The 25,405-nt window shown below is 54.8% G+C and overlaps 1 protein-coding gene across 7 annotated transcripts in view; it reads right to left on the bottom strand.

Annotated features, from left to right (window-relative positions):
• TM6SF1 (transmembrane 6 superfamily member 1) overlaps positions 1-25,087 on the bottom strand; it is a 32,054-nt gene extending 6,967 nt beyond the window's left edge. For 4 of the 7 annotated variants that reach the window (XM_059179871.1, XM_059179870.1, XM_059179869.1 and 1 more), the window contains exons 1-9: positions 24,878-25,087; positions 19,786-19,889; positions 16,554-16,651; positions 12,724-12,827; positions 11,070-11,152; positions 10,327-10,448; positions 8,481-8,585; positions 6,471-6,563; positions 6,162-6,281 (exon numbers count right to left, since the gene is read on the bottom strand). In XM_059179871.1, the coding sequence (XP_059035854.1) occupies positions 6,162-6,281; positions 6,471-6,563; positions 8,481-8,585; positions 10,327-10,448; positions 11,070-11,152; positions 12,724-12,827; positions 16,554-16,651; positions 19,786-19,889; positions 24,878-24,969 (921 nt within the window). In that variant the 5' untranslated portion in view covers positions 24,970-25,087. Of the gene's footprint in view, positions 1-43; positions 3,377-6,161; positions 6,282-6,470; positions 6,564-8,480; positions 8,586-10,326; positions 10,449-11,069; positions 11,153-12,723; positions 12,828-16,553; positions 16,652-19,785; positions 19,890-24,877 lie in introns of those variants that run through there. The other 3 variants (XM_059179873.1, XM_059179872.1, XM_059179874.1) reach the window with 3 other exon arrangements.
• Positions 25,088-25,405: the final 318 nt, after the last annotated feature.

A 25,405-nucleotide genomic window follows, 5' to 3' on the forward strand; every position in this document is an offset into this window, starting at 1 on the left:
GTGACCCAGGAGGCTCTGGGAGGGCTCGGTCCCCAAACACACGTCCCCCAGGCAGATACCCAGACAGCGCCCAGTAAGCATTCCACCTCCGGGCTCTGAAGACAAAAGACCTTGCGAGTTAAGGGCACTGGAGAGGCTGCCCTGAGAAGCCGCTCTTGGGCAGTTCTAGGAACACAGACCAGGAGCTTGGCCCCTGTTGCTGTTTTTCCCTAGGGCCTCTTTTGAGTAACAGTGTTTTTCTGAATAATATAACCAAACTTCCGGACTAGAGGCCAGATATGAATCTTGACCTTCAGAAATGTGGGTTTGGTGTCTCTGTCTTTAAAGACGCTTGTACACATGACAAAAATCACCAGGTTTGGGGAAATGCCAAACATCCTTTGAGAGATTAATAGGAGCAATCATGCCTCCTTGCATAGGGAAACCTGCATCAGAAGTCAGTGAATTCCGTAGGCTCTTCTCCTGCACTCCCCAGTGCAGTTAATACCTCATTTTCAAAAACCACAAAATCATGGCAACGTTACAAAATGATCATGTCCTTAGATTAGATTGTAAGCCCACCGGGCAGGTACTGTGTCTTATGTTTCGTGTGGCACCTCTCGCATTGTTAGAGCTCAATAAACATTAAACAACAATGGTCTTGTGACTGTCAAAATACAAAAAGGTTCTACAAAGCACTTCTCTATTTTTATACCTATTTCGGTAGGCCTGTCTTCTCCAGAATTATTAACCGAGGGGTACAGATCTACGTTCCTAATGCAGAGCGGTGGCTTCAGGTGAGAAGCCTGGGGCCCTATCCCGCAGTTTCTGGCACTTGCCTGCAGCTCTAACAGGTGTGTTTACAGTGGCCACACCTCCCGCTGAGTAAGCCCCTGACCACTGCTTCCTTCCAACCCCTGTGCTGTCCGCTTTGCAGAGTTGCGAAGTTTCAGAAAACCCTCCATCTCCCCGGAGAACGGTTTCCTCCCCGAGCACACAGCTGCTAAGGGCCTGCACAGGCGTCCCGTGTGACGCCGCTCCCAGCACACGAGGCCTGCCGACGGCAGGGCCGAGAGCTCAGCCTGGCACCCGCTGGCTCTGGGCTCCTTGCGGCTGAGCTGTCACCCAGGCTCACGGGTACAGCTTGTGGAGCGCAGACATTTCTGCCGAATTCAGTGATGTGACATTGAGCCCCTAATCTTTCTTGCCATTCCAAACCTGCTTTCACCTCAAGTAAATTTCAAAGATAGGCTTTGATCCTTTTATTAGTGGATGATTCGAATGGAAAATGAGGCCAAAGAAAGGGCAAAGAATGGTTAAATTTTAATAACTCCCTTTCCTTATATTTAGAGACAACATGGAAAGGATGACTAAAAGTCATGACCTTGAAGGCAGAAAGGAGAGGTGAAAGTTACCCTGTGTCCACATAAGTATCCTAGGCCAAAACTGATGTGAGCCCTGGGACAACAGCCAGACTATTTGGCTGATACAAATATGAATAGTTAATCCAGAACTATGTCATTTTTTAGGGTTTTCTGAGCAGCACAGTCCAGGGGTTAAGAACACTGCATCTGAACCAGACGGCCAGTGTCCGATCCCAGCTCCACCAGCAGCATGACCTTGGGTTAGGTATGTAACCTTTTTGGCTTCCTCATCTAGAAAAGTCGGATAATAATGGAGCCTACCTCATAGGGGTTGCTATGCCCACTCAATGAGTTGATCTTTGTGGAGTGCTTAGGACAGTGCCAAGAGAATCACCTGTTCGTGATCTGGCATTCTCCTTTGCTGACCACTCAGGTGGGCTCTTCTTTTTTAGATCCCCTTGCTGACCTTTTGACGATTTCAAGACGGTCTGTCTCTAATCTTAATGCTAAATAAAGATGTTTACCGATGAATTACACTGGAAGCAAACTAATTAGAATTTGCATTAGTATTCCCAATTATCCATGTTCTTCTAAATCTTTCAGGTTTTTCCTAATGGTTTCCATAAGGGAAAAACATAAAATTCGCCTTCAGGAGGGTCAACTCTACAACCAGATTCTCCACAGATAAGCTTCTAGACCCGTTTGTGAGAAAGGACACAGCACCCGCAGTAGCCAGGGAGTGTGAGAGTCTTAGCTGCGAGTGGGAAGGGGCACTGCCCCACCCAAGGCGGGACTGTTCCCGCTTCCAGGGCTGTGGGTATTACCGGACGGGCGGCAGGCTCCCTGCCAAAACCCACTGGGAGTCAATCCCAGATCTCTTTCCCTGTCCCTCTGATCTTTAGGTAATAATGTCTGTTCCACATGGCTTCAGATGAATGAGTCTTTGAGCAACACAACGCACTTCCTCTCCAGACTCCTGTTGGGAATCTTAAACCAACGATGGGAACAGCAACAAAGACCCAGGGCGCTTTCTGTGCCAGGCCCTGTGCTAAGCCTTGTACACAGAGGCTCTCATTCAGCCCCCCCACCCCCAGGAGCTTTAGCAGAAAGCTCCTATATTATCCTCACTTTCACAGCAGAGGAATCCAAGGTGCCAAGGTCTCGAGCTCCCCAGGGACAGGCTGAGACATGACACAGTCTCTCCAGAGATTGTGCTCTTAACCATACTGACTGGATTGTTTTTTTTCTAATGCTCAGTGATATTTTAGCAGAGAAAAATTCTTCAGTTGCCAGAAGGTACTAATAATAAGTGGATCTAAGCAACCTGGAATACTTTTCAAACAAGACTTGAACTTTAATCCTACAATAAGAATTTTCTAGGAAAAGATACTTGAGTTATGAATAAGTCCCCACTGGTTCTTTGGCGTAAAATGTGACCTGGTTTTCATTTAATTTGATTTTTTTTTACTTTTTTTTTTTTTTTTTTTTTTAGATTTTATTTATTTATTTGACACAGAGAGAGAGATCACAAGTAGGCAGAGAGAGAGGGAGAGGCAGGCTCCCTGCTGAGCAGAGAGCCCAATGCAGGGCTCAATCCCAGGACCCTGGGATCATGACCTAACTGAAGGCAGAGGCTTTAACCACTGAGCCACCCAGGTGCCGTTTCTTTTACTTTTTGATTTATGTTTTTGATTTTTAAAGACTGCAGATTTTACAGATTTTTACAGATTCGTACAGGATCTGAAATCAGGGGCCTTGTAAGGACTTAACGTGTTTTTTCCACTGACTTGTACTGATCTAGAAATTTTTCACTTTTTTTCCTATTAAATCAGAGTCTTAGGAGTCCACTAGGCTTTTCAAGAAATGAAACTTTGATAAAATTAGTGGGATCGTGAGTGCATAAAGCTTCTAAACAAGGAGTGCGGCAGTTTTAGTAGGCGAGGGATGCGAGTTGGGTTACGGAGGGTGTTCTCTGTGATCAGTGTGTCAGATGGCCTCCCAAGACAAGAATTCGTTTTGTAAGCAAGTATTGGCTACGCAGAAAACCAGTTACGTGACAGTCTCATCGCGGGCACTCTGTTTCCAGGGTGGTTTATAATTTTTCCTTTGGCTAAACCCTGGAGTAGCTAGATACTAAGGCCCCGCGCAGAGTCCTGGGACGGTCGGACGCCCAGTTCTCAGACGACGCCATTTCTGGGTGGGGAGAAACCTGCTCCTGGCACTTGTAGGATCTAGTCTGTAGCCTCCGGCCACCTTGTCGCACTGGGCTGTGGTGGACAAGCCGAAGAGTTCCTGCGAGGCTGGGGCTCTGGCTGAAGCCGCTAGTGCTGCTGCCCAGAGCTGCCTGCTGGCCCCCTGGCCTTCCCGGGAGCGCTGGGCCAGAGCTGCTGGGCCTGGCTGCAAGCCTACCCCTCACCAGCAGCTACAATCCTGGGTTCGGCTCAGTGCTGTCACTTCAAGCACACCCCCAAGCCCCCAAGGTGTGACCTTCCCAAGCCTCCTGAGTGCCCCCTGTCCACCTGACTGGGTCCAACAGTGGCCTCACTCTTGTTAGCTTCCTCGATGGGGACAGTCCGGCTTCTGCAACACGGCCTGCTATGGGGCAGACGCAGGTCCCCAGGCATGGAGAAGGGACCATGACTATCAACTCTGAGCAAGCTAATCCTCGAGGAAGGGACAGGTAAGAGTGAGGCTGGTGGGAGCCCTTCTCTCCTGGGCGGCGCAGGAGAATGAGGCCAGGAAGACAGAAGCCAAGGTTTACTCCCCGCTGTGACCTGTCTCAGCTCCTAAGCGCTCTCCCCACCTAATGCGCCCTAACCCAGCCTACCCAGGCCTAGCCCGGCCCTCACAGCCCTGCTCCTGTGTCCCTGCCTCCCAGCCGCGGTCTGGGGCACAAGGTCTAGCTTTGTGCCAATGGGTAGGACTCCACCATGGCTAACGTCTGCATGAGGAAGGATACGGGTAGAGAGAAACATGGGCACTGGGGTCAGACAGGATTCCAGATCCCTATTCTGCCAGTTAGTAACTGTGACCCCAGGCAAGTAACAAGCTGCCCTGAGCCGTCCCTTTCTTATCTTTAAGTGAGGCTTTAAAAACCAAACAGAACTGCGGGGCTTGGGCTGTGTTCATCACTCCAAGCCTCCTGGGGCGCACAGGAAGACCACAGGATCTGCTTCCCTTGCAGTCATGTTGATGCCAGGCCTGGCTCCTGAAAATACCCCCCATGCCCTTTGCCCAAGCAAGAAGGCAGACTTCACTGTGCTAAGCCACTGAGTATTGGCTATGCCAGCAGAGCTCACAGCCTGGCCTCACCCAGACAAGTGAGCAGAACACTTAGCCTGCTTTGCCTCCCACAAAGTAAGTAGACGAGGGCACGACCACTGCAGGGCCAGGAGCTGCAAGCAGCAGGTGTGCGATTCCTCCGGAGACAGAACTAACTGGGCCTAGCGATGTGCTACACGTAGGGGTGAGGGCATGGCAAGGGCTGTTTGCAGGGATGGGCGACGTGGAGGATAAGGCGTAGGGAAGGTCAAGAGTGCTGTTTTAGACACTAACTCCAAGATTAGGATTCGGTCTAGGAGTCTGGGAACAGCTTGGCCTAAAGACAAAATCAGAAGTCAGCTTATAGGGATACCTGCGTGGCTCAGTCTGTTAAGCATCTGCTTTCAACGGGAAGCCTGCTTCTCCCTCTGCCCGCCTCTCTCCCTGCTTGTGCTCGCTCGCTGTCTCTCTGACAAATAAATAAAATTTTTTAAAAGTCAGCTTAAGTTGGTATTGAAAGATACTGGCCAGAGGAGTCGGCTGTTCGGAGGCCTGCAAAGAGCAAATAGTAGTTCTCTTCCATCTTAAGTCCTTCAAGGAAAGGACAGGAACCCTTACTTCCAGATGCTGTACCAACTTTTTGGTACTAATATTCTAATTCTGTAACTGAGAATTACCTCAGACTAGAAGGATTTAGCTCAAAGTGTTAACCCCTGACCGCCACAGCTGTTTTCCAGCCCGTAAACGCCAGGGCGTCGTGCTGCCTTCCCACACCAGGACTATGACGGACACTGTCCAGATGAGCTTTGTTCTGCTCGAAAAGAGCAAGATGCAAGAGTGACTTTACAAGATAGATTCATTTGTTTCTTTTTTATTTATAGTGAGAAGTGGGGAAAGAAAAATTACTGAATAATTTTCTTCCCTGTTCATAAGATCAGTTTGTCTTGCCAACTGTTAGCTTGTAAAAATGTACTTTAAGTAAGATTGCACTTCCATAGGTAATTTTATTTCCAGTTCAATGAAGTAAGCATTCACTGAACGCTCGCTAAGTGTTCCGTGCTAAGAGGCCAGGGGCTGGACTGAGTAGCAGGGGGGGAAGGAGAGGCATGACTGGGAGCAGAATGTTCTCCAACCTGGTTTCCCTGGCTCAGTGCAGGGTAGCACAACAGAATTCTGACATCTTTGGTGTGATATAGACACCTACAAGGTGACAACTCTCCATTCTTGTTAGTAGCCGTGGTGTTCAGAGATGGGGAAACCGCTCCAGAGAACCAGCAGGGCCCCTTGCTGGGTGTGTGACCGGGACAGATCGCTAACCTCCCTGGGCCTCAGCTTCCTCCCCTGTACAGCCAGGTGACACACTACCACATGGTTATAGCGCGATCTGAATGAAATGCATATGCAGAAATGCCTCCCAAGGCACTGGGGAACCGAAGGGGACGAGTCTAGGACCCGCTTCCCACCCCCCGAAAACACCAAGCAGAGATGTTTCTCGGATTCCCGACAAGGATAGCCAGACCCCCAGCGGACGTTGTGAACGGAGGGTATGTTTAGTACCTGCGCTAGACCTCCGGCGTGCATCAGTGTGACGTCAGGCATCCAGGAGCATCCAGGAACCACCAAGCCATAGAGCGCAAACACGAAGTAAGGGACAGAGTAGAACAGATACGCCAGCATCTGCATTGAACAGAGAAATAACATCATCAGCAACTTCACAGTCAGCCCCGCCTGATGAAAAGCACAAAAGATGAACAGTCTCATCTCTGAGAATATTCACTCCCGTTTCCTACATGGGTGCCCGTGTTCCCATTCTTAAAGAACCGAACACCCATGTTAGAAAGACCACGGGCTTCATAACTACTTGACCTGGATTTTAGGATAAGCAGCGGGATCCTTTAGGTAGGGCTCTTGAAATTGCGTGTAAAATCGGCAGAGCTCAGCCGGGCAATCCAAAGCAATCTGGGAACAAAAACAAATTCATTACATAGTTGCAATCACCTCGGATTCTCAGCCTGCGCTGGGAGGGCTAAAGGTTCCAGGTTCAGCCACAGACCACTTTACCGGCATATGGTAGTAGAAGTTTATCAGTAGGAGGGAAGAGAAAAGCAATGATCTGCAGATCTGCTCCGAGGAGACGAAGAGGTTAACAGTGGAGCAGGAAATACCTGAGGCCCTATTCCTGGGTACTCCTTCAGTGCCAAGATTCCCACTGGCCAAAACACCGCTCCCGCCAGATGACCAGTTTCACTCTTCCCGGGAAGAAATAACTAGCCAGCTGTTCTGTGCGGGAAGAAAGGGACATCGCTAGCCCAAACTCCTCTCACTATGCTTTGCAGAATTTAAAACACAGCCTCCTGCGCTCTGCAGCGCCTCACAGAGCACATGGCCGCTGGGGGCAGTAAAGGGTGATCCGAAAGCAGGGTCCTGTGCAAAGCCATGTTCCGTGTCCACCTTGAGAGGGAACAGCAGGGCAGAGCAGAGTGGGTCACAGCAGACTCCTGGCCACGGAAGAGACACAGTCTCCTTAGCACATCATCAGGTCCCTCTGAGTCACCTCCCTCCTGCATCGCTTGTGTCCTCGGTCATAAATGTCCTGCCTAGATGACATCTGGGAACACAGGCCAGTGATGGAATGGGTACAAAGAGGCCCAGGCAGAAAAGCCCATCTGCAAAAGTCCCGCGCCCACGCCCACATCTTCCTTGCGCACAGAGGAGCGGACAAGGCTCGGCGGGGCTACAGCCGGGGCTCGTTTTTGTTGCTGTTCTCTTCTCTTTGCCACAGCAAACTCACCAAGGACCAGTTTTAAGGTCGCCTGGCTGGCTGGCAGCACGAGTGACTGCTGATCTTGGGGGCCTGGGTTCAAACCTCATGTTGGGCATGGAGATGAGTTAAAAACAAAACAGTTGTACCACTCTGTACTCTGAGCAAACCCTCCGGCCTTCCCCCTTACATCCCTTCCCCGTGCCACCCCTCCCATTAGCTGACTCGACTCCGGGAAATTTCTGGTGATCTACTGCTGGAGACCAGAGCTTCTTGCTCTGAACCCAGCCAGCCGCACAGAGCGTACGGTTCCAGGACCCCCAGACAGTGGGTCAGGTACATCAGCTCACGCTTGCCACTCGCCTCACACTTGCTGTGCGAGCCAGCAGGCGGAGAGCAGTCATTGTCACCGAAGCGGAGTATCATTACTCATGGTGCTGGCCGCTGGAATTCGTTTCCACTAAGAGCAAATCATGGTACTCGGCATTATGAAGGACCATCCACCAATAAAGATGGTAACGAGTGACCCTACGTGGTCAACACTTACCACGTCTAAGGCCCTCTGTTAAGTGTTTGATGTTTGTTCTCTCATTTAATCATCAAACCAGCACCGCAAGGTAGGTGCTGTTACTTTACAGCAGAAGAAGCTGAGGTCAGAGAGGTTAAGTCATTTTTCCAAGGCCACACAGCTGGGAAACAGCCAGGACTCTAACTCCTTGCTCTGGACCCCGCCTCATTACCCTGTCCCTACTCCCGAGAACACAAGGCATGCTCTGTGCCACAGTGTCACTGGCGTCTTCAGGAACAACCCTTCCCAAAGACAATGACATTTAAAGCAGAAACAACAAAGAAACCAAAAGAATGAGACTCTACTAGCTCATTTTTCAGGCACCCTAACATCGGGGAAGGAAGAGACTTCTGGGTGGGCTTAGTCTAAGGAGGCAAAGGAGGTGCATGTGGCAGCCCAGTGCCCCCCCACCCCCGAGGGAGGAAGGCTGGGGGCCGACCTGGCAGGTGGTAGCGCGGCAGCAAGCCGGGCCGGGTTTTGTCGGGGCACTAGGGATCCGGATTAAATACATGTTTTCTTTAACGCTCCTGTGATCTGTGCCGCTTACCAGTCCTCTAAACAGACAAAATCCAGTTGCGAGGAGGAGGCACACGACCAGCATTAAATCAAATGGTCTTCTCGTCAGGTCCTTTGCTTGGGCTTCGTGAATGACCTAAAATAAGAGTTTGTACCAATGAGCAGGCCCAGAGCGCCAGAGAAGCATCAGAGATCTACGGACGGCTAAGCGCTCTGGTGCTAGACGGTGAGAGAATTCTCTGGATGGGTGATTCGTGTCATAAACCACTGGCCGCCCAACCTAGGAAAATCGTGTCCCGCCTCCTCTCTGCTTCTGCTTTGCTCACGTGACATGAGGAGACGGGGCCCGGCGGTCCTGAAGGGCCCTTTGCGCTCTCTGAATCGTTCTTTTGGTTTTTGTTTTTTTCTTGCAGTAATGGTTTTGTGATTATAAATGTAAGATACATTCATTTAAAAAGGTAAACCGTAAACCCAGCACATTATTAGGAGCCACTGTTTTTCTGGAGATATCGGGCTACTTACCTATCTGATCTACATGTATTTTTTTTTTTTACAAAATTATGACTTTATGTATAACCAATTTTGTATTTGTCCTTTTGACACTTAACATCTACCTACTTTACAAGCACTTTCCCACGTTACTAAAACCTCTCCTGACACGTTGTGTGACGCGGAAGCCCCGCATTTCAGCCCTGCTCTCACTGTCGGACATCTGGGCATTTGCACCGTCCATGTGATGATGAGCGATCCTGTAGGAAAGTCTTGACCACATCTCTCTGACGACCGTCCGAGGACAGGGCCCTCGACGTGGGATTTCTGGGTAACGGGGTTAAATTTGCAAAGGCTGATGACAGCCCCAAACTGCCTCACAGAGCGAGTGTGGATTTATGTTCCTGTCCATGCTGTGTGACGATGGCCATTTCTTCCTGCCCATCACTGTGTCTGGACATTTACAAAATGATACTGAACAGTTTTCTGTGTCTCATGGCATGAGCGGTGTTGATACACTGATGCGGAGATTGTTTTAAAAGCGGTGGAGCCCAAGGCAGTGGGTACTTCCTGCTGTTTAACAGGAACCTCATTCCTCAAAAGGATGTCAGTGTGTTACCCTGAGTGTGCACAGCAGGTGTCTAATTGTTTACAAATGAGGTTTATAAATTACAATGCATTTAATGAACTCCACTAAGTCTTAGAGTCAACCAAATAATCAGGTTCTAAAGATCGCTAGTAATTCACATTCCATGTTTCACTTTGCTTTATGGATCTTGCTTAAGGGTCTAATACCAATAAGAAGAAAAGAAACTTCGATGTCACTAGCTTAGAAGTAAAGACCTTAACAGAGTATCTGCCCGGCCAGCACTGCTTCACCTTGACCACCTTGGCCGTGAATGCAAGGGAAGTGTCTCAGAAGACGTCCTGTAGCCAGTCTCCGGATGCCTGGATCCCATGGTAAATTAGACCCTGAGGCTGTGTGTGCAGCCCTGCCCAGCAGGAGCCCTGCAACCTCCCCTTGGGGCGGTAAAGGCACTGGCTTCTCTGCAAGGGGTGCCCAGAGGCCTAAACACCAGGCCTTTAAGCGCCTCAGAAAAACCACACAGTCCACGCACTAAAGCAGGATCTGATGGGAACAGCCAGTGTGACAGGTGGCACAGGGAGTTCCAGAAAGCCCAGCCCATCCAGCTGCAGCAGAGGTGTTCAGACAGAAACAGACTATCTCTGCCATTGTAACTGACTATGACCAGTGTCCAGAATCCGCACCGTCAAATGGACTGGCCGGATGGTCCAGTGCGCGGAGGCACGGTTCGAGCCAGTAGCCAGGAGATGTCGGCGAGCCCTGTGAGTTTGGGAACAGGTTACAGTTAACATAATAAAATCACCTTTGAGGGATAATTATAACTTTCTGATGGCTGATTATAGATTCTGAAACCAGCCCAGACAGGAAGACAAGTATACGGTATGCTTAAGATAAAGGCAGGACAAATGCGGGTTCCATACTTCCCTATTTAAAAGAAAGAAAGAAAAAGTCAAAGTCAAAAATTTGCCAAAAAACATCTCTAAACACGAGTAACGTTCAGGACACTCAACTCAAGTAATTTTAACTCTGTGCTGTGGACCAGGCAATACTCTTTATGAGACCAAATAAAACACGTCAATTTAAAACTACAAGGTACTCATTACCAGCACATCCTAGCTACCATATTTTTTAAAGAATATTTAATATAATGCCCTGAGTGTTTACACACATAAACAATAACCTCTTTCACGTTAGCTTTCGAGAGCCTTAATACTCTTAATACTAAATAAAATACATTTATCGAATGTGTCAAAGAGTTACATACGATAAAAAAAAAAAAGTTGTAAGAAATATTTGCACATTGCAGGTAGCCACAGACACAAATACCCCCTCTAAATCCTAAACGTCAGGAGTCGCTGATTGTCTTATCGATCAGTGTACACTTCTGAAAGTTGCTCAAAAGCATTTAACAGGTGAGATGACAGAGGGGAAAAGGAAGAATTTGGCATGCCGCTGTCTGGTAGGCTTGCAGTAACAACCCAGACAGCTTCTCTGTCTATGAACATTGTTTCAGAAGAGAATAAACTTTAAGGTGAAGTTTCTTACCCACAATGTTTCCCGGCACAAAAACAACAATGCTCATGATAATAGATCCAACCCAGTAGAGGCCAATGGTTCTATAACTTTCCCTGCAACGAAAAAATCTTGGCTTAGTGCACTCGAGTTAGGATACAATTAGCAAAAGATGACCCACGTGATTAGCATTACCCTAACTAGTAAAGTGTACGAATCGCAGCTTACTGAACCGATAGTCATCAGTCAACCCTAAGGGGCCCTAGTGGTCAAATTTCATGCCCATCTGTGATACGATAGAACCCTATTTGTGTCCTTTTGATAGGAAGTACACGTCTACCCTGATCACCTGTTAAACTACAACACGGTCAGTCACGGTCCAGGGAGGCCTGCATTCCACTGTGTCCTGTGAGGCTCACGGCAGGGAAGGAAAAATAAAGTTCACACAGAAAGGAAATTGGTTCCATGCTTTAAGGCATTGTAAGTATGAGTAACAGGATGTTAAGTGGACTTCCCCTGGTGTCAGAAGGATGAAGCATTCAGGGCCGTCCAGCCCATGTCCTAACGGAGCGGCAGGCACAGACCCCGAATCCTCACAGGGAGGGTGGCCAGAAGCTCTTCCGGCTGGTACCCCTGCTCATCCCCACTCCGTAAGGGGTGATGAGAGTCCGCAGGGAGATTCTCTGAAGGGGGACAGAGGGGCCACACTGCGCTTTCTGCCCTGCCCCATGCCCCAAGCCAACGGCTGCTGCTTCCCAAAAGGCCAGTTCACGACGGCTGGGATTGTCAGCAGGACCGGCGAGAACCTTCCCAGCAGAGATTAAGTGGACCCAAAGAAGACCCGACCCACTCCCGGCCGCCTGCAAGCAGAGCCCAGGCATTCTCAGAAATACCTGATGTGCACCCTGGAGGCTTGGGAACGTTCATGAAGAGACAGGCTAGGACCTGGAAGAGTCCCAGAAGGACTAGAGCTGTCCCTGGGCTCATGACTCAGGGCTCTGAGGCTCGGGGCAGGCGGTGGGTCGAGGTGAATTTCCACCTTGTCTGGGCAAGAATCCATTGTTTTCTCCAACCTGGAGCCACGGGGAGGCCTGGGAAGGTGGCCAGGCTTGAGAGGATCCTGCCCCAAAGGGTACACCTTCTTGGGGACAGGGACACCAGCAGAAAGCAGCAGTGGGCGTGTCACCATGGGCAGGGAAGTCCCACGAATTCAGCCAGTGAGAGCGCCACTCACCTGAGGGCTCTGTGCCATGCAGTGTCCCGGGCCGGGGTCTCCGGAGAGCGCACCTCCGTGCCCCCCACGACAGGCTGGCGTATCACAACTGAGGGCACGGATGCCCAGAAACCAGAAATCACCACATAAGACTGCCCTCGTGCCTCAGGCCCACGTGTATGAACATGCGAGGAGCCCCCTGGAGAGGAGCCTGTCCTTACAAGACAACAGTCAGAAGTGGAAGGGTCTGCCCAAGCTGTCCCTATGGCTGGGGATCGTCCAAAGGGACGTGTTCAAAGGCAGCGGTGCCAAGGAAAGACCTTGTGCTGACTCCGTCTAGCCTGTGTCCCTGGAGCGTATCTCCCCATTCCTGGGTACCTGTTCGTGCCTTTGCCCCGCCTGTGGTTTCCTTACACAAGCACGTCTCGGCGGCTAAGCTGACACAGGGACACACAAGCGGACGGACGGACTTACTCCCATGCGATGGCCGCCACCATCACCAGATACATCAGATAATGAGCAGAGCCGTCCCAGTAGCAGATCATGTGCCCGTACGCCGTGTTCAGATACGGCTCACCCTAAGGAGAGAGTCAAAGAGTGGTCGGCTTTCAGTCGGACGCAGACCGCCCCGCACACACCGGCCCGGGCTCCGAGGAGAGCGGAGCAGGGAGCTGGCTTGGGTTTGTCCGCAGAGATGAACCGAGGCAGAGTCCCACACTTCACCGTGAAGCCGCTATTGCTGAAGATGCCCGTGGGAGAGCCCTGAGCCTGCCTGGCCATCGTCTGATGCATTGGGTGACACGCGTGGGCGGTGACACGAGGCAGGTGACATCACGGACAACCGTGGTGGCACAGCTAACTCACCGAGGCCGAGTCAGATCTGTGACCAGGTGCACGGCTCTGGCCGGAGGGGCTGCAGAGGGGACCCTGCCCGCCCAGCCACCAGCTGCGCCGCATGGCCACCCCCAGGCTCGCGCCTCTGAAGCTGCTCCGCACCCGGGCTCTCAGACAGACAGACAGACAGACGGGCACCCCACTCCCCCAACCTTCCCAGCCATCCTACGGGACACACACAACTCAGTCCGCTCTACACACGAGAAAACAGGGCTCCGAGGGGTCGTAGGACCGGCCTAAGGTCACATGGCGAACATCAGCATGCAGCACACCATCAAAAGCCATACTTCTGAGAAATTAATTTTATCAACGTGACATTACGGCGTGCGCTACGTTTCCCTCCTCCAGACGGCCCGCAGACAGCCACGGGCTAATTCGCAGGGGTTGGTGTCCTTCCGAGCCCCCGATCTCCTTTCTCCTCCCCTCCACGTTCATGCTGTCCTGCCCTGTGCACCCCCGAGACGCCCTCCGTCCCATCTGCAGCAGCCAAGAGGGGCCCCACGGAAGCCTCACGCGCCCAGGGCAGGGACAGCCCCGTCGTCTGTCCCCACGAATCAGATGGAATAAAGACCGTGGAGGAAGTGGCAGGAACACAGCAGCCGCTCTCGTGTGTTCATGCCTGGCCCGCACCTCCCTCTCTGACGTGCTCTGGCTGGACAATCCAATCCAAGGTCATGACTTCATTTCCCGCCGGCCCTCCAGCCGGAGCTGCCTCTCCTGGCAGCGGGGTGGGCGTCTTGAACTGGGCGGCCCGCGGGCCCTTCCAACCCCCTGAACTCCTTTCCCTCCGCAGCTTCTGCCCTCTGCCAAGCCCAGCACCCAGCCTGCCGGGCTCAAAGCCACAGGCCATCTTTGTCAAGTCCGGCCAATTCTCTCTCTCCGAGCTCCCCACGGGCCACCCTGCCTCTCCGCACAGCCCCGATCAAGCCCTCGGTGCCCCTCACGGAGCCGGTCCCGCACGGTCTCTCGGTCCCCTCCTCTCCGATCCACCAGCCAAACGAAGGGTCGTGAGGCCTGGTTCTTAACATGTTGCTCTTGTGCTCAAAAGCCTCCTCCCGAGGCTGGGTGCCGCCCGCAGGCCCGGCCCTGCCTCCCCCATCTGGCAGCCGGGCACCCCGAACCTGGCCCTGCAGACCTGCCCAGAGCAACACCCCCTCCCACCTTCTCACACCCTTTGTGCCTCCCCGCCTGCCACCGCCACCAGCCCAGCGTCTGCGCCCTTCGCAGCCACCTCGTCCCAAAAACCTCCCCGTCCCGGACTCAGGAGGTCCCAAGCTCTCCGGCTCCTCCACCTGCCTCTCGGCCTCACAGTCCGCTGCGTGCGGGGGCTCTTCTGACCATGGCCTCCACTCATTCCGGCCTCGGCCATCCTAGCGCTCGCCCTTCTCCCCAGCAAGACTTCAGGTACCGTGTCTACTCCGAAGGCCCCCGAACCTCTCCATCAGGAAGGAGACCTGCAAAGCCCTGCCAGCGGAGACGTCTGCCGGGATGTCCCTCCACCACCCGAAACGCGACATGTCCCCACATGAACTCCGCGTCATCCCTGCACACCTGCACCCGGGCTGACCTGGGGAGACCCCTGCTGCTTCTCACCTCCAGGCTCTTGCTCAAGCCGTCCCTTCTCCTTGGAGGGCCCTCCACCCCCCTCGTCCATCTGGAAAATGTCCACCCTCCACTGTCATTGCCATTTGAAAAACTGCTAGAGTGGTGTCACTAAATCAACAGGGACTCCCCTGACCGCTTCCAGCCCCGGCTCTTCCCTGCATACAGGCAGACCTTGTGCTCTGGGCCCTTGGCTTTACGGAGCCTGCAGACATGGTGTTTTCACACGCTGAAGGTCTGCAGCACTTCTGCGTCACAAGTCTCTCAGGAAATGCCGTTCCTGCGACGGCATCTGCTCACTTTGTGTCTCTGGGCCACGTTCGGGTAATCCTGACGCTATTTCAGACTTTTCCATTATTATATTTGTGATGGTGATCTGGACCGGTGACCTCTGATGTTGCTGCTGTGACCGTGTGCGGGCCCCACACACGGCGGCGACTCTCGGGTGTGGTCTGACTGCTCCGCCTCCCTGCAGCCCGCCCTCTCTCTCCCTGTCCTCAGCACACTTCACCGTTGTCGTATTCTACGAAACTGCCACAGCCACCCCAACCCTCAGCAGCCACCATCCTGATGGGTCAACAGCCAGCGACTTCACAGCAAAGACCCTCCACCAGCAAAAAGATGAGGACTTCCCGAAAGCTCAGATAATAGCAAGTTTTTAGCAAAAAAAAAAAAAGTATTTCAATATTAAGGTATGAGCGGGCTTTAGACTATAGATCCCACACTACAGCATCGTGTAAATATAACTTCTAGATGCATCAGGAAGCCAAAAGCTTGACGGGGCTTGCTGTGCTGTGAAATTTGCTTTATTGCGACCGTCTGGGACCAAACCCGCGCTGTCTCCACGGTGGGCCCTGACCGCCCAACTCCTGTCTGTGGGACAGAATTCCCCTGCAATCCCTCGGGTTTAACAACCCCAGCATTTTCCCCAAAGCAGGAGGCAGATGTCTTCTTCGACCGTCTCCCCGTCTCCCCCAACTTATCCCCTGAGCCCCATCCCCTCCAACCCCTCAGAGTCTCTGGAACTCGTCCCTCCACCCCCCTCCTCTGCTTGGCTCTGCCTAAGCCATCCCCACACCCTTCCCGGCCCTGCAAAGCCTCTGGACTTGTGTCCCAGCTCCCAGCCCTGACGGTCACCTTTAAGCCCGTCCTTCCCAGAGCCGACTGCCTCGTTCCCTGACTGAACATCTTCCCTCAAATGTGAGATAAAGTCCAAATTCCCTTTGCTTAACATACGAAGCTCCCCGTTGTTTGAAACAGAAATGAAGACTGTACTTTCCTGTGTGACCCTGAGTAAGTTACTTAACCTCTTGGGCTGGATTCCTCACCCCATGAAACAAGGAAAGAGGAGTAGCTCCCTCAAGGGCAGGTGGCCCTACAATACGATGACAGGAAGGGGAGGATCTTCAACACCAAAGGGCTCCCTTCAGTGCCTCGGTGTTCTCCAACACACATAAGAACGGTCCGGGCTTCTGGATATGGTAATGTTTTAATAAGACACTAAACACTAACTCCTTTAGAGTGTACCATTTATATTAAATAAAAGCACAGGAGAAAGGTGGTGGACCAGGTGTGCGGGAGGAGGGATCAGACCCCATGCTGGAAGGAAGTGCCTCGCCTGATTTAATCCCAACTTTCTGCCTCACTCTCCACAGGAATAAACCACCTACGTCTGTGGCAGTACATGAAATACCACGGGTCCTCCCCCCTTACACTAAACGCAGGCATCTCCTCTGTCATCTCTGAGCGATGGGACGTGGGTGGCCGACCCTTCGGCATAAGGCTAAGGTCACTAAGCAATTCCATACCTCTCTCAGGTAGTGCGTCATGAACCCGTCAATGACTCCGTCCTGTTCCAGGCCTATGATGAGGCTCACCACGCTGGTGAATCCAAACACTGCATACACTAGAGCAAAGGAAGAAGCCGTTATTTATGTCTTTATCTCTCTGCCAAGTTAGCTCTACACCCACTGTGGGGCTTGAACCCAGAATCCCCGAGATCAAGAGTCAACACGCTCCATGCCTGAGCCAGCCAGGTGCCCCAAGAAAGAGTTTAAAAAGCAGCAGCTCGGGAGGCAATGACGTAGAGCTTGGCATTCACCGAAAACAGTGACTTGGGCTTCATCTTTTCCAGAAGACGCTGCGGGCACCGTCAAGAGGGACTAGCAGAAGGACCCTCCTGTGCAGAAGGACCCTCACCCTTGTCATGGATCTCCACGTCATTGCCGGAGAGCTCTCTGAGGGGACACGCCCCGGGGGGACAGAATCACACACTCACCCGCTAACTCTGTGCCACGGGAGCCTACCCGGCCACCCCGTCCAACCTCCACAACCTCCCAGTGGCCGCCGTGGGCCACACCCGCATCCCCCCTGCAGCCGGCTGGCCCCGTGCTCGCCTGTTCCACACTGAAGAGCCCGAAGACTCTGGACAGTGACTGACGGGCAAGTTGGAAGAAGAAAGGCCGCTGATTTTTTAAATGGGTCCAAGACGGCCCATTGAATGTGAAACAAGCCAAGCCACAGCATCTCAGGAGACTCTCACTCAGGCTGTGAGAATCTCCTAAATGGCCCACGAGCTCCCAGCAGCAACCAGCTACGGAACGAGCCCTTTACACGGCAAGGGGTCAAACTTAGCGCATGTTAGTTTATCGGCAAGGCCGCGTTTTCAAGCTGTATCCCATCACAAGCCACGTGGCGGGCACAGGCAGGACAAGAATTTGAAGGTGGACAGAACAGCCATGACAGAATGAAGTTCTTCCCGGAGAGGGGGAGCCGGCCTCGCCAAGTCCGCAGCCGGGGCCGCGGCGCCCACATCCTCTCCAGGCTGCAAGGCCCACGCGTGCGCCCTGCCCCGCAGACCCGGCCTCCCCGTGCACCCCCGGGCCTGTGCCCCAGATCATGCTGTCAGGATCAGCCACCAAATGTCCCCCCGAAAGAAAGCACCCGCATCAGATCACTGAGGCCGACGGGGGTGTCCCGTGCTGGGTCTGAGGCGACCAGCCCGGCGCCAGGGATGCAGTGTGCTCAGGCTGGGACACAGACAAGACCAGACGGCTGCAGGTGGCGGAGCAAGCGTGCTCAGCCCTGGGGGGCTGGGAGAGACCCAAGTCAGCGAAGCGTGAACTCCACGGATGGTGGGAAGACAGCAGCAGGAGAGCACTCTTGAAAGCTGGGCAGGGGTCAGAGCACAGGCAGGTGCTGTGCGGCAGGAGAAACGAGGCGGGCCTTGAACTCAGGGCCAGCTCCTCTACCCTCTGGTTGCCCAACCTCAGACAAGTCACGTCATTCACCCAAGCCTCGGGGTCTTTTACACGCAAGGTGGGAGGAATTAGTTACTTACAATGCTTTCCCTCCCCACCTTTGCCAAGACCCACGGTGGGCAGAGAATATTCCCTATATGCCATTGATGATGGACGCAGCCACACGACGTGGTTTGGCCAGTGGAATGTGCATGGAAGTGACAATGGCCACGTCCCCGTCTCCTCTGCCATGAGAAAGGCCCACCGTGGGGAGCTGCTGGTCCAAGAACAAGGAGACACGTGGGGCAGCTCTGGACGTGGCCCACAGCCTGACGCACAGCAGTACCAGCCGATGGGCAGACCCATGAGCACGGACACTAAATGTTTACACCCAGGACTGGAAACACCTGGAGCGTGCGTCCATGGACGAATGGATAAAGAAGATACGTGTACACACAGTGGAGTATTACTGAGCCGTAAGAAAGGAGGAGGGAAGTCCTGCCGTTTCCAACCACCTGGTGGACTTGGAGGGCGTTACGCTAGGTGAGAGGAGCCAGCAGAGAAGGACCGAGGCTGTATGGTCTCCCTCACGGACGTGGAACCCGAGCAAGCTGAGCTCACGGGAACAGAGGCTGGAACGGTGGCTGAGCGGCTGGCGAGGGGGAGACATGGGGCAATGCTGGTCGAGGGGTACAGACCCACAGTGACAAGATGAGTAAGTGGTCAGCGCGGCGATGGTGGTGAACGAGGCCGCACTGTACACTCAGTGTTCCCACCGCAGGCCATAAAAGGTAATGATGTGACGTGAGGGACCCTACGGTGAACGACCTTGTCGGGGTCACCGTCTCACGGTATGGCCGTGTGTCACACCATCCCAGGGTAACCCTTACACCCGCCCCGTGTCGGATGTCAAGTGTGTCTCAGCAAAGCGGTGGAAACATGGGGAACGTCTGTTGCTGCTGCAGGACACCGAGGTCTGGGGGGGTCTGACCCGCAGCCTCACTATCACAGACTCGGAACCAGGGAAGGCCCAGCCCAGCTCCCAGAAGGTTAAGCGCTCGAAGGCGGGGACGGCTTTGCCAGAAGCAGCATGGGGCAAAGAGGAGCCTGGCTTCTGGGGTCAGTGACGTTCTCACTGCATGACCTTGACCACCTGTCTCAGCGGCCCCGAGCCAGCTTCTTTGTCTGTAAGTGGAGAGGACTTGTCACAAGGATTAAATAAGCTAATACGGCCCCAGCGCTCGGGGCCACACCAGGCACATAGTAAGTGCTGGATCGGGGTGTTTTTATTTATGTAATACACGTGTATTTTTCAGGCACTGCTTAAATATTCGACTAATATCACTGAATGCAGCAACCCCCACGGGGAGCGTTATTATTTCCTCATCATGCAAACGTGCGGATCAAGACACTGTGCAGCTCAGCTCCATGCCAGGCGGAGGGAGCGGCAGAAGCGAGGCAAAGGCAGGAAGCCCGGGAAGGAGCTACTGCAAGAGTCGAGGGCAGAGGTCAGAGCACGGCTGGGGGTGGGGGCAAGGAACAGAGGCGCCTCCTGCCTGGCGCTGGCATTGACCTTCTGCCATGATCCCCGCTGGGGAAGGGCGGGGTCCACGGCCCAGAGGAGGTGTTCGTCTTGAGGGGAGGACTGTTGCCCTGAAACACTCCTGCTTCCTGCCACTTCCCCATGGGGCTCAGGGTACTGGAGGAAGACGACTTCTTCACGGGGGGACATGAGGAAGGTGAAGGCCGAACGCTGCGCTGTGAGGGGGACACCAGCCACCTCCCTCCCCGGGAGACGTACCATAGAACAGTGGGTCCCGGGGTGGTTTTCTTTTGACCAGGACACGAGCCAGCACGGCCACCAGGAGCAAGATGAGGGCAGCAACCCCCACGATTGTCCAGGAACTGCAACAGCCAGAACAGGGAGGCGGTCACTTATCGAAATAAACATGTGGATGCGTGGAATTTCCTGGCTGTGAATGCTCTCGCCCCCACGTCTGCCTCTGCCTCCAGCTCCAGTGCCGCAGGCTGAGCTGGGTGCACCTGCAGCCCTCTGGCCCCTGCGGGCCACCCGTGCGACTTTCACAGACTGGAAGCACCAGTTCCTCACTCGTCCTAGCCTGTGCACCTTCACCCTCCCCGCCATCCCACGCCCCCTGAAGACGGTCCCTGCCCCACCCCCCCAGCTCACCCCTGCACCTCCAAATCCTGTTCCCCGGTGACTGACAGGCCTAACCGCTGCATCCGTCGCCTCTCTCAGGGCCGGAAACCCTCGGGCCGCACTCCAGGGAGCACAGAGGAGTCTCAGCTACACACACCTTCCAGAAAGACCAGGAGGAAGGGCCCCAGGCCACGTGTATAATCCAAGGGACCAAAGAATAAGACCAATCCAAGGAGGGAGGAGTTCGGGCCAGAGCTGCGGCCCAAAGGAAGGAAGCCAGATCCCCACACCAGGGCCAGCAAGCCAGAGTCCAACCCCACACCCGGAAGGTAAGGTGAGGCTGAGGTGGGCACAAAAGACATGGTACCAAGGAGACCAGGGTCCAAGGCCCCTTCCCCATGGGGCAGCCCTAGGGCGTGAGGCTTGGTTGAGTTAGCAGTCAAGACACCTGGCGTCTAGGACCCCCTTCGCCACTTGAGCGACCTGAGAAAGCCATGTCATTTCATCACCTGCTTATAACTCACTTTAAAACACATTAAGGGTAAAATGTATTATGTACCCATGTGGGCCAGGCACTGGGGATGAATGGAGGCCATCCATCCCTGTCTCATGGAGGGTCCAGTCTCCGTGGACTCTGAGCGCTCTCACCCAGGAGGTCACCTCCAGTCCTGCAGAGATGCGCTCTCTATCACCCCCCGGCACCCAGCAGGGCTGGCAGGGCTAGACACAGGATCACGTGGCCCTCTCCAACGGCCCTCTGCACCACCGCCTCCTCAGCTGAAACCCCGTCCACACCACCACAGCCCAGGAGCATCTTTTGGATCACCTTTGCTATATGCCCCTGGGGCTTCTGGAAAGTACCTTCCTCGGTCACAGCTTCCACCAGGACCCAACAATACCTACCAACAGCTGAAGGGCAAACCCATGCTAGAGCTCGCTCCACCCGCCCCCCTGCAGCTGGAATGGGTGTTAGAAACCTGCCCCCAGCGTAAGAAAGCTCAGTGAGGAAGTGGGAAGCGAGCCACCCAGGCTGCAGGTTAAATGGGCCCCCAGCGAGACTGGTCGCGGGTGCAGGAGAAGCTGTATCCCCAGCACCTGCCCTCAGGCCCACACAGAGTCAGGGAATGGGCTCTGGGCCTCAGGAACACCCAGATTTCCAAATGCCGTCCTCCACCTACAGAATCAGGGCCCCTTGGGTTGGGGCAAGGGAATATGCAGCTTTTTTTCAAGATTCCTGGATGAGTATGACAAAGTCCACCTGGGAACTCCTGTCAGGGTGTATAGGAATTAATGAATGGATGAAGGAGGGAAGGAGGGGAGAAGAAGCCAAGAAGGAGAAATGGATGGATGGACGGATGGCGGATAATGAACGAATGGATGGATGGCGGGTGGTGGATGGATGGACAGACGGACGGACGGATGGTGGATGGATGGATGGATGGATGGATGGATAGATAGATAAGAGATGGTGGACGGATGGATGGATGGTGGATAGTGAATGGATGGATGGATGGACAATGGACGGACGGACGGATGGTGGATGGATGGATGGATAGATGGATAAGAGATGGTGGATGGATGGACGGACGGATGGTGGATGGATGGACAGACGGATGGTGGATGGATGGATGGATAGATGGATAAGAGATGGTGGATGGATGATGAATGGTGGATAGTGAATGGATGACGGATGGACCACGGATGGACCACGGATGGATATATGATGGATGGTGGATGGAGAATGATGGAGGAATGATGGATGGCGAATGATGGATGATGGGATGGATGGATGACAGATGACGGAAGGATGACACACTTCTGTGATAAGAATGAGGATGACTGTGTCAATGTCCAGGTAGGATGCTGAAGCAGGAAATTTCTAGTGGTGCACATCCGTGGCTCTTCCTGTAGGGATAAGCCAAAGAGCAAAGGATGGAGGAGGAAGCTGATGTGGGTCAGGAACATGATGCTGGACTGAAGCATCCCGTGAGAAGCAAAGAGGTCCGGTGTGCTATGTAAGCTGACAAGCACTTTAATCACAGCCCGAGGCAGGTGGTGGCCAGGAAATGGCCCCCATCCCTGCTCCTACTAGGACCTACGCACCGTCGCACAGCGGGTGCCCTCGGGGGAGTGTGAGGGTCGCATAAACTGCGCTCTCACAACTGCCACCTGGCAGAGGAGCAAGGAGTGAAGAGAAACTGGGGCCGCAGATTCTGGGAGTATCCCAGGGACCACCAAGTGCAGGACTGGCTCAGAACCGAGAGAGAAGGATCCGGCAGGACTTGGTGGGGGCGGGGGCTGCTGAGACACAACAAAGGGTGGAAACTTTGCTAGTCTTGGACTGGGGGCAAGGGGGGTTACTGATGCCCTTCCATGAAAGGGACGTGTATGGGTGTGCATGAGAAGAGAGATAAAGTGTGTGTATGTGTGTGTGTGTGTGTGTGTGTGTGTGTCACAGAGAGATGATGAGACTAACGGATCCTAACTCTTTCCTGACTCCGTAACCTGCCTTGCTTTTTCTGGTTTTCAGCCTTTCATAAACAGCCTGCTGGGAAGGAAGCTTCAACTAATCCAGCGGATTGGAACCTGACCGCATGCCCGCTACGCACAAGGCCCCGGGCTGGGCCAGACGACGCCACGGTGAGCTGTGGCCTGGGAAGGTGAGTTCTGACCACAGCAAGGGAATTCTCTTGGGAGAAGCGCAATCCCAGGGGGCCAGGTAGACAGAGAGATCCTGCATGCTTGGAGGGAGGGTCTGGAAAACGTGGAGGTGGCATGGTACCTGAGGCTATCAAATCAGGGATGGCTTCCACAGTCGGGTCGGGGAGGAAGTCCTCCCAGTCAGAGGCGAGAGCATGAACCAGGGCAAGGAGGCAAGGGCTGGGGCAGAGAAGCTCCTGGGGGAGGCTTGGCAGGGCCTGGGGTGGGGAACCGCAGGGAGGAAACAGATGTTAGCCCAGGCCTGGGGCCAGTGTGGAAGGGGACAGTGGGGGGAGGGAGTGGAGGAAGAGGCCAGAGGAGCCAGAGGTCACTGGGATTCTACCCTGCAGGGGGCTGGGAAGAATGACTGGAACCAATTATTCAAAACTCTGCAGGGCTTAGCGATGTGCTCAATACTACACGGCAATACATAATTCAGTGTGTGCTTAGTAAATGCCGTCACCATCCTGCCAGGGGCTGAGGCCAGAATCTCAGAGTCATCCCCAAACCCTCTCCAGGACATGCAGACCTTCAGGAAGCCGCACTGCTCTCCTGCCCAGATACCCTGCACCCAGCCGCCGCACCCCTCTCCTCCCTCTGCTCCCTGTTCCCCTACCTGGAAGGCTCTGTCCCCACCTCTTCCCATGCCCACCTCCTGCACCTCAAGCCTCCTCCTCCAAGAAGCCTCCCCTGACCACCAGTCGCCTTCCCAGTCACTCATGTCACCCCATTTTTTGATGTCCTTTTCAACACCCACTTCCCTAACCTTTCCTAGCTTGTCCATAGCTATATCCCCAACACCTGGAACAGCGTCAAGCACAGAATATGTCCTCAATAAATATTTGCTGCACTGCGCACAATGCCACTGTGGACGCTGTATTCACAGACACGTGACATCTGCTGCCCGGAGCTGCAGCTCCCAGGAGATGTACCCCGAGACGGGGTCAGACCAAGGGCAGTCACGGCCAATGTCCAGGCAGTGCTCCGTATGGATGGGGGCCATCTGGATAAGGCTATCAGCAAGTGGTAGCCCCAGCAGAGAGAGAGAAGGGGGTAGGAAGTCACCGCCCTGGAGGCAGACCCTTATCCCCAGCTCAAGGACTGGAGGGGGGTTGCCACGTGCAGACTGATGCAATTTCCTCAGCACCAACTGCTGGGGAAACCTAACAGGTTAACTTCTTCGCCCCCAAGGACAGCAGGGAACACCAGCAGGCACGGAGGCCTGGCACCTCTCCCACCATCCGGGCAGGTCCCGCAGTGCCGGGTGGCGTAGCCCGGGATCCCTCACACCAGACGGAGGCGGGGCTTTGAACCAACCCATCTGTGGCCTGTCAGCCCCACCCATTTCCTTGGCCTTGAACGGCCTCGGCCTCCCTTACCCAGCGCCTCTACACAAAACGGTCTCTTTGGATCCTGACAATAGGATACAAATATAGGCCATTTCACAGACCAGAAAACTGAGGCCACGCCACACGGGTCGTGCCAAAGGCACGCCTAGAACCCGGGTCTTTGCTTGTCGGCCCGGCGCTATTCCTGCTAGTCATTCACAACAGTTTCTAAAATTAATAGGAAACGAGAAGTATGTGCGTGCCCATACATGGAAACGTCCCTGTGAAATGCGAAACGAACCCGGCACAACCCGAGGGAACACGGCCACGCTCGCAGCTGGCGGCGTCTGCGCCCCCACACCCCGGCCCCTGGGCTCAAGGGCAGGGGCATTGCCTCGTTGACCTCCGTCACCCCGGACACCCGGGCCGGCGCGCGCGCGCCCCGCACTGGGCTCCAGAACCGCACCGAACGGCCGGGACGCCCGCCCGAGCCCAGCTCCCCGCCCCCCCCCGGGCCCGCGCGCCCCCCTCGCGCCTCCCCTCCCCCGGCCCGGAGGGGGAGCCCCCGCAGGCCGCCGGCCCAAGCCCTACGGTTGGCGGCTCGAGCCCCATCGGAAAAGTTGCCGGGGGCGCGCGCGGCGCCGAGGCCACTTGGCCGCCCACCCCGGCCCCGGCGCCGCCCCCCGCCGCGCGCGCCCACTCACTCGTGCTGGGCCGCCAGGTGGTTGAAGACATAGGTGACCGGGATGGCCGAGAGGGACAGCACGAAGACCCCGGTGGCCGCAGAGGCACTCATCGCCGCCGCCGCGCCGCTCGCCCTTCAGCGCATCCCGCGCGGCGCCCCGCCCCAGCTTCCGGCAGCGCCCGCGCCCCTCGGCCGTGCCCTTCGGGGCGTCCCGCGCCGCGCCCTCAGCAGCGCCCCCTCGGCGCGCCGGCCCGCAGCCGCCCGGGAGCGCAGCGCCGCGGTGCGGTCCCGGGGGGCGCCCTGGCCGCGCCCCGGCCGGGGAGCGGCGACAGTCCGCGGCGCGGGATAGGTGTCCCGGGGACGCGCGCTCTGCGGGAAGGCGGCGGCGGCTTGGGAGGCGGGCACTGCCGGCCGCGGATCCTCGACGACCTGGAGAGGCTCTGGGCCGCGCTGCGGGCGGCGGGGGTGGGGCGGGGGGTGGAGTCAGACCCTCCGGCGTCGGAGCGGGAAGGGCCCCGCGAGCTCATCCACGTGGGGAGCCCTAGGC

This window comes from Mustela lutreola, chromosome 7 (genome assembly GCF_030435805.1).
Source record: "Mustela lutreola isolate mMusLut2 chromosome 7, mMusLut2.pri, whole genome shotgun sequence".
NCBI classification, from domain to species: Eukaryota; Metazoa; Chordata; class Mammalia; order Carnivora; family Mustelidae; genus Mustela; species Mustela lutreola.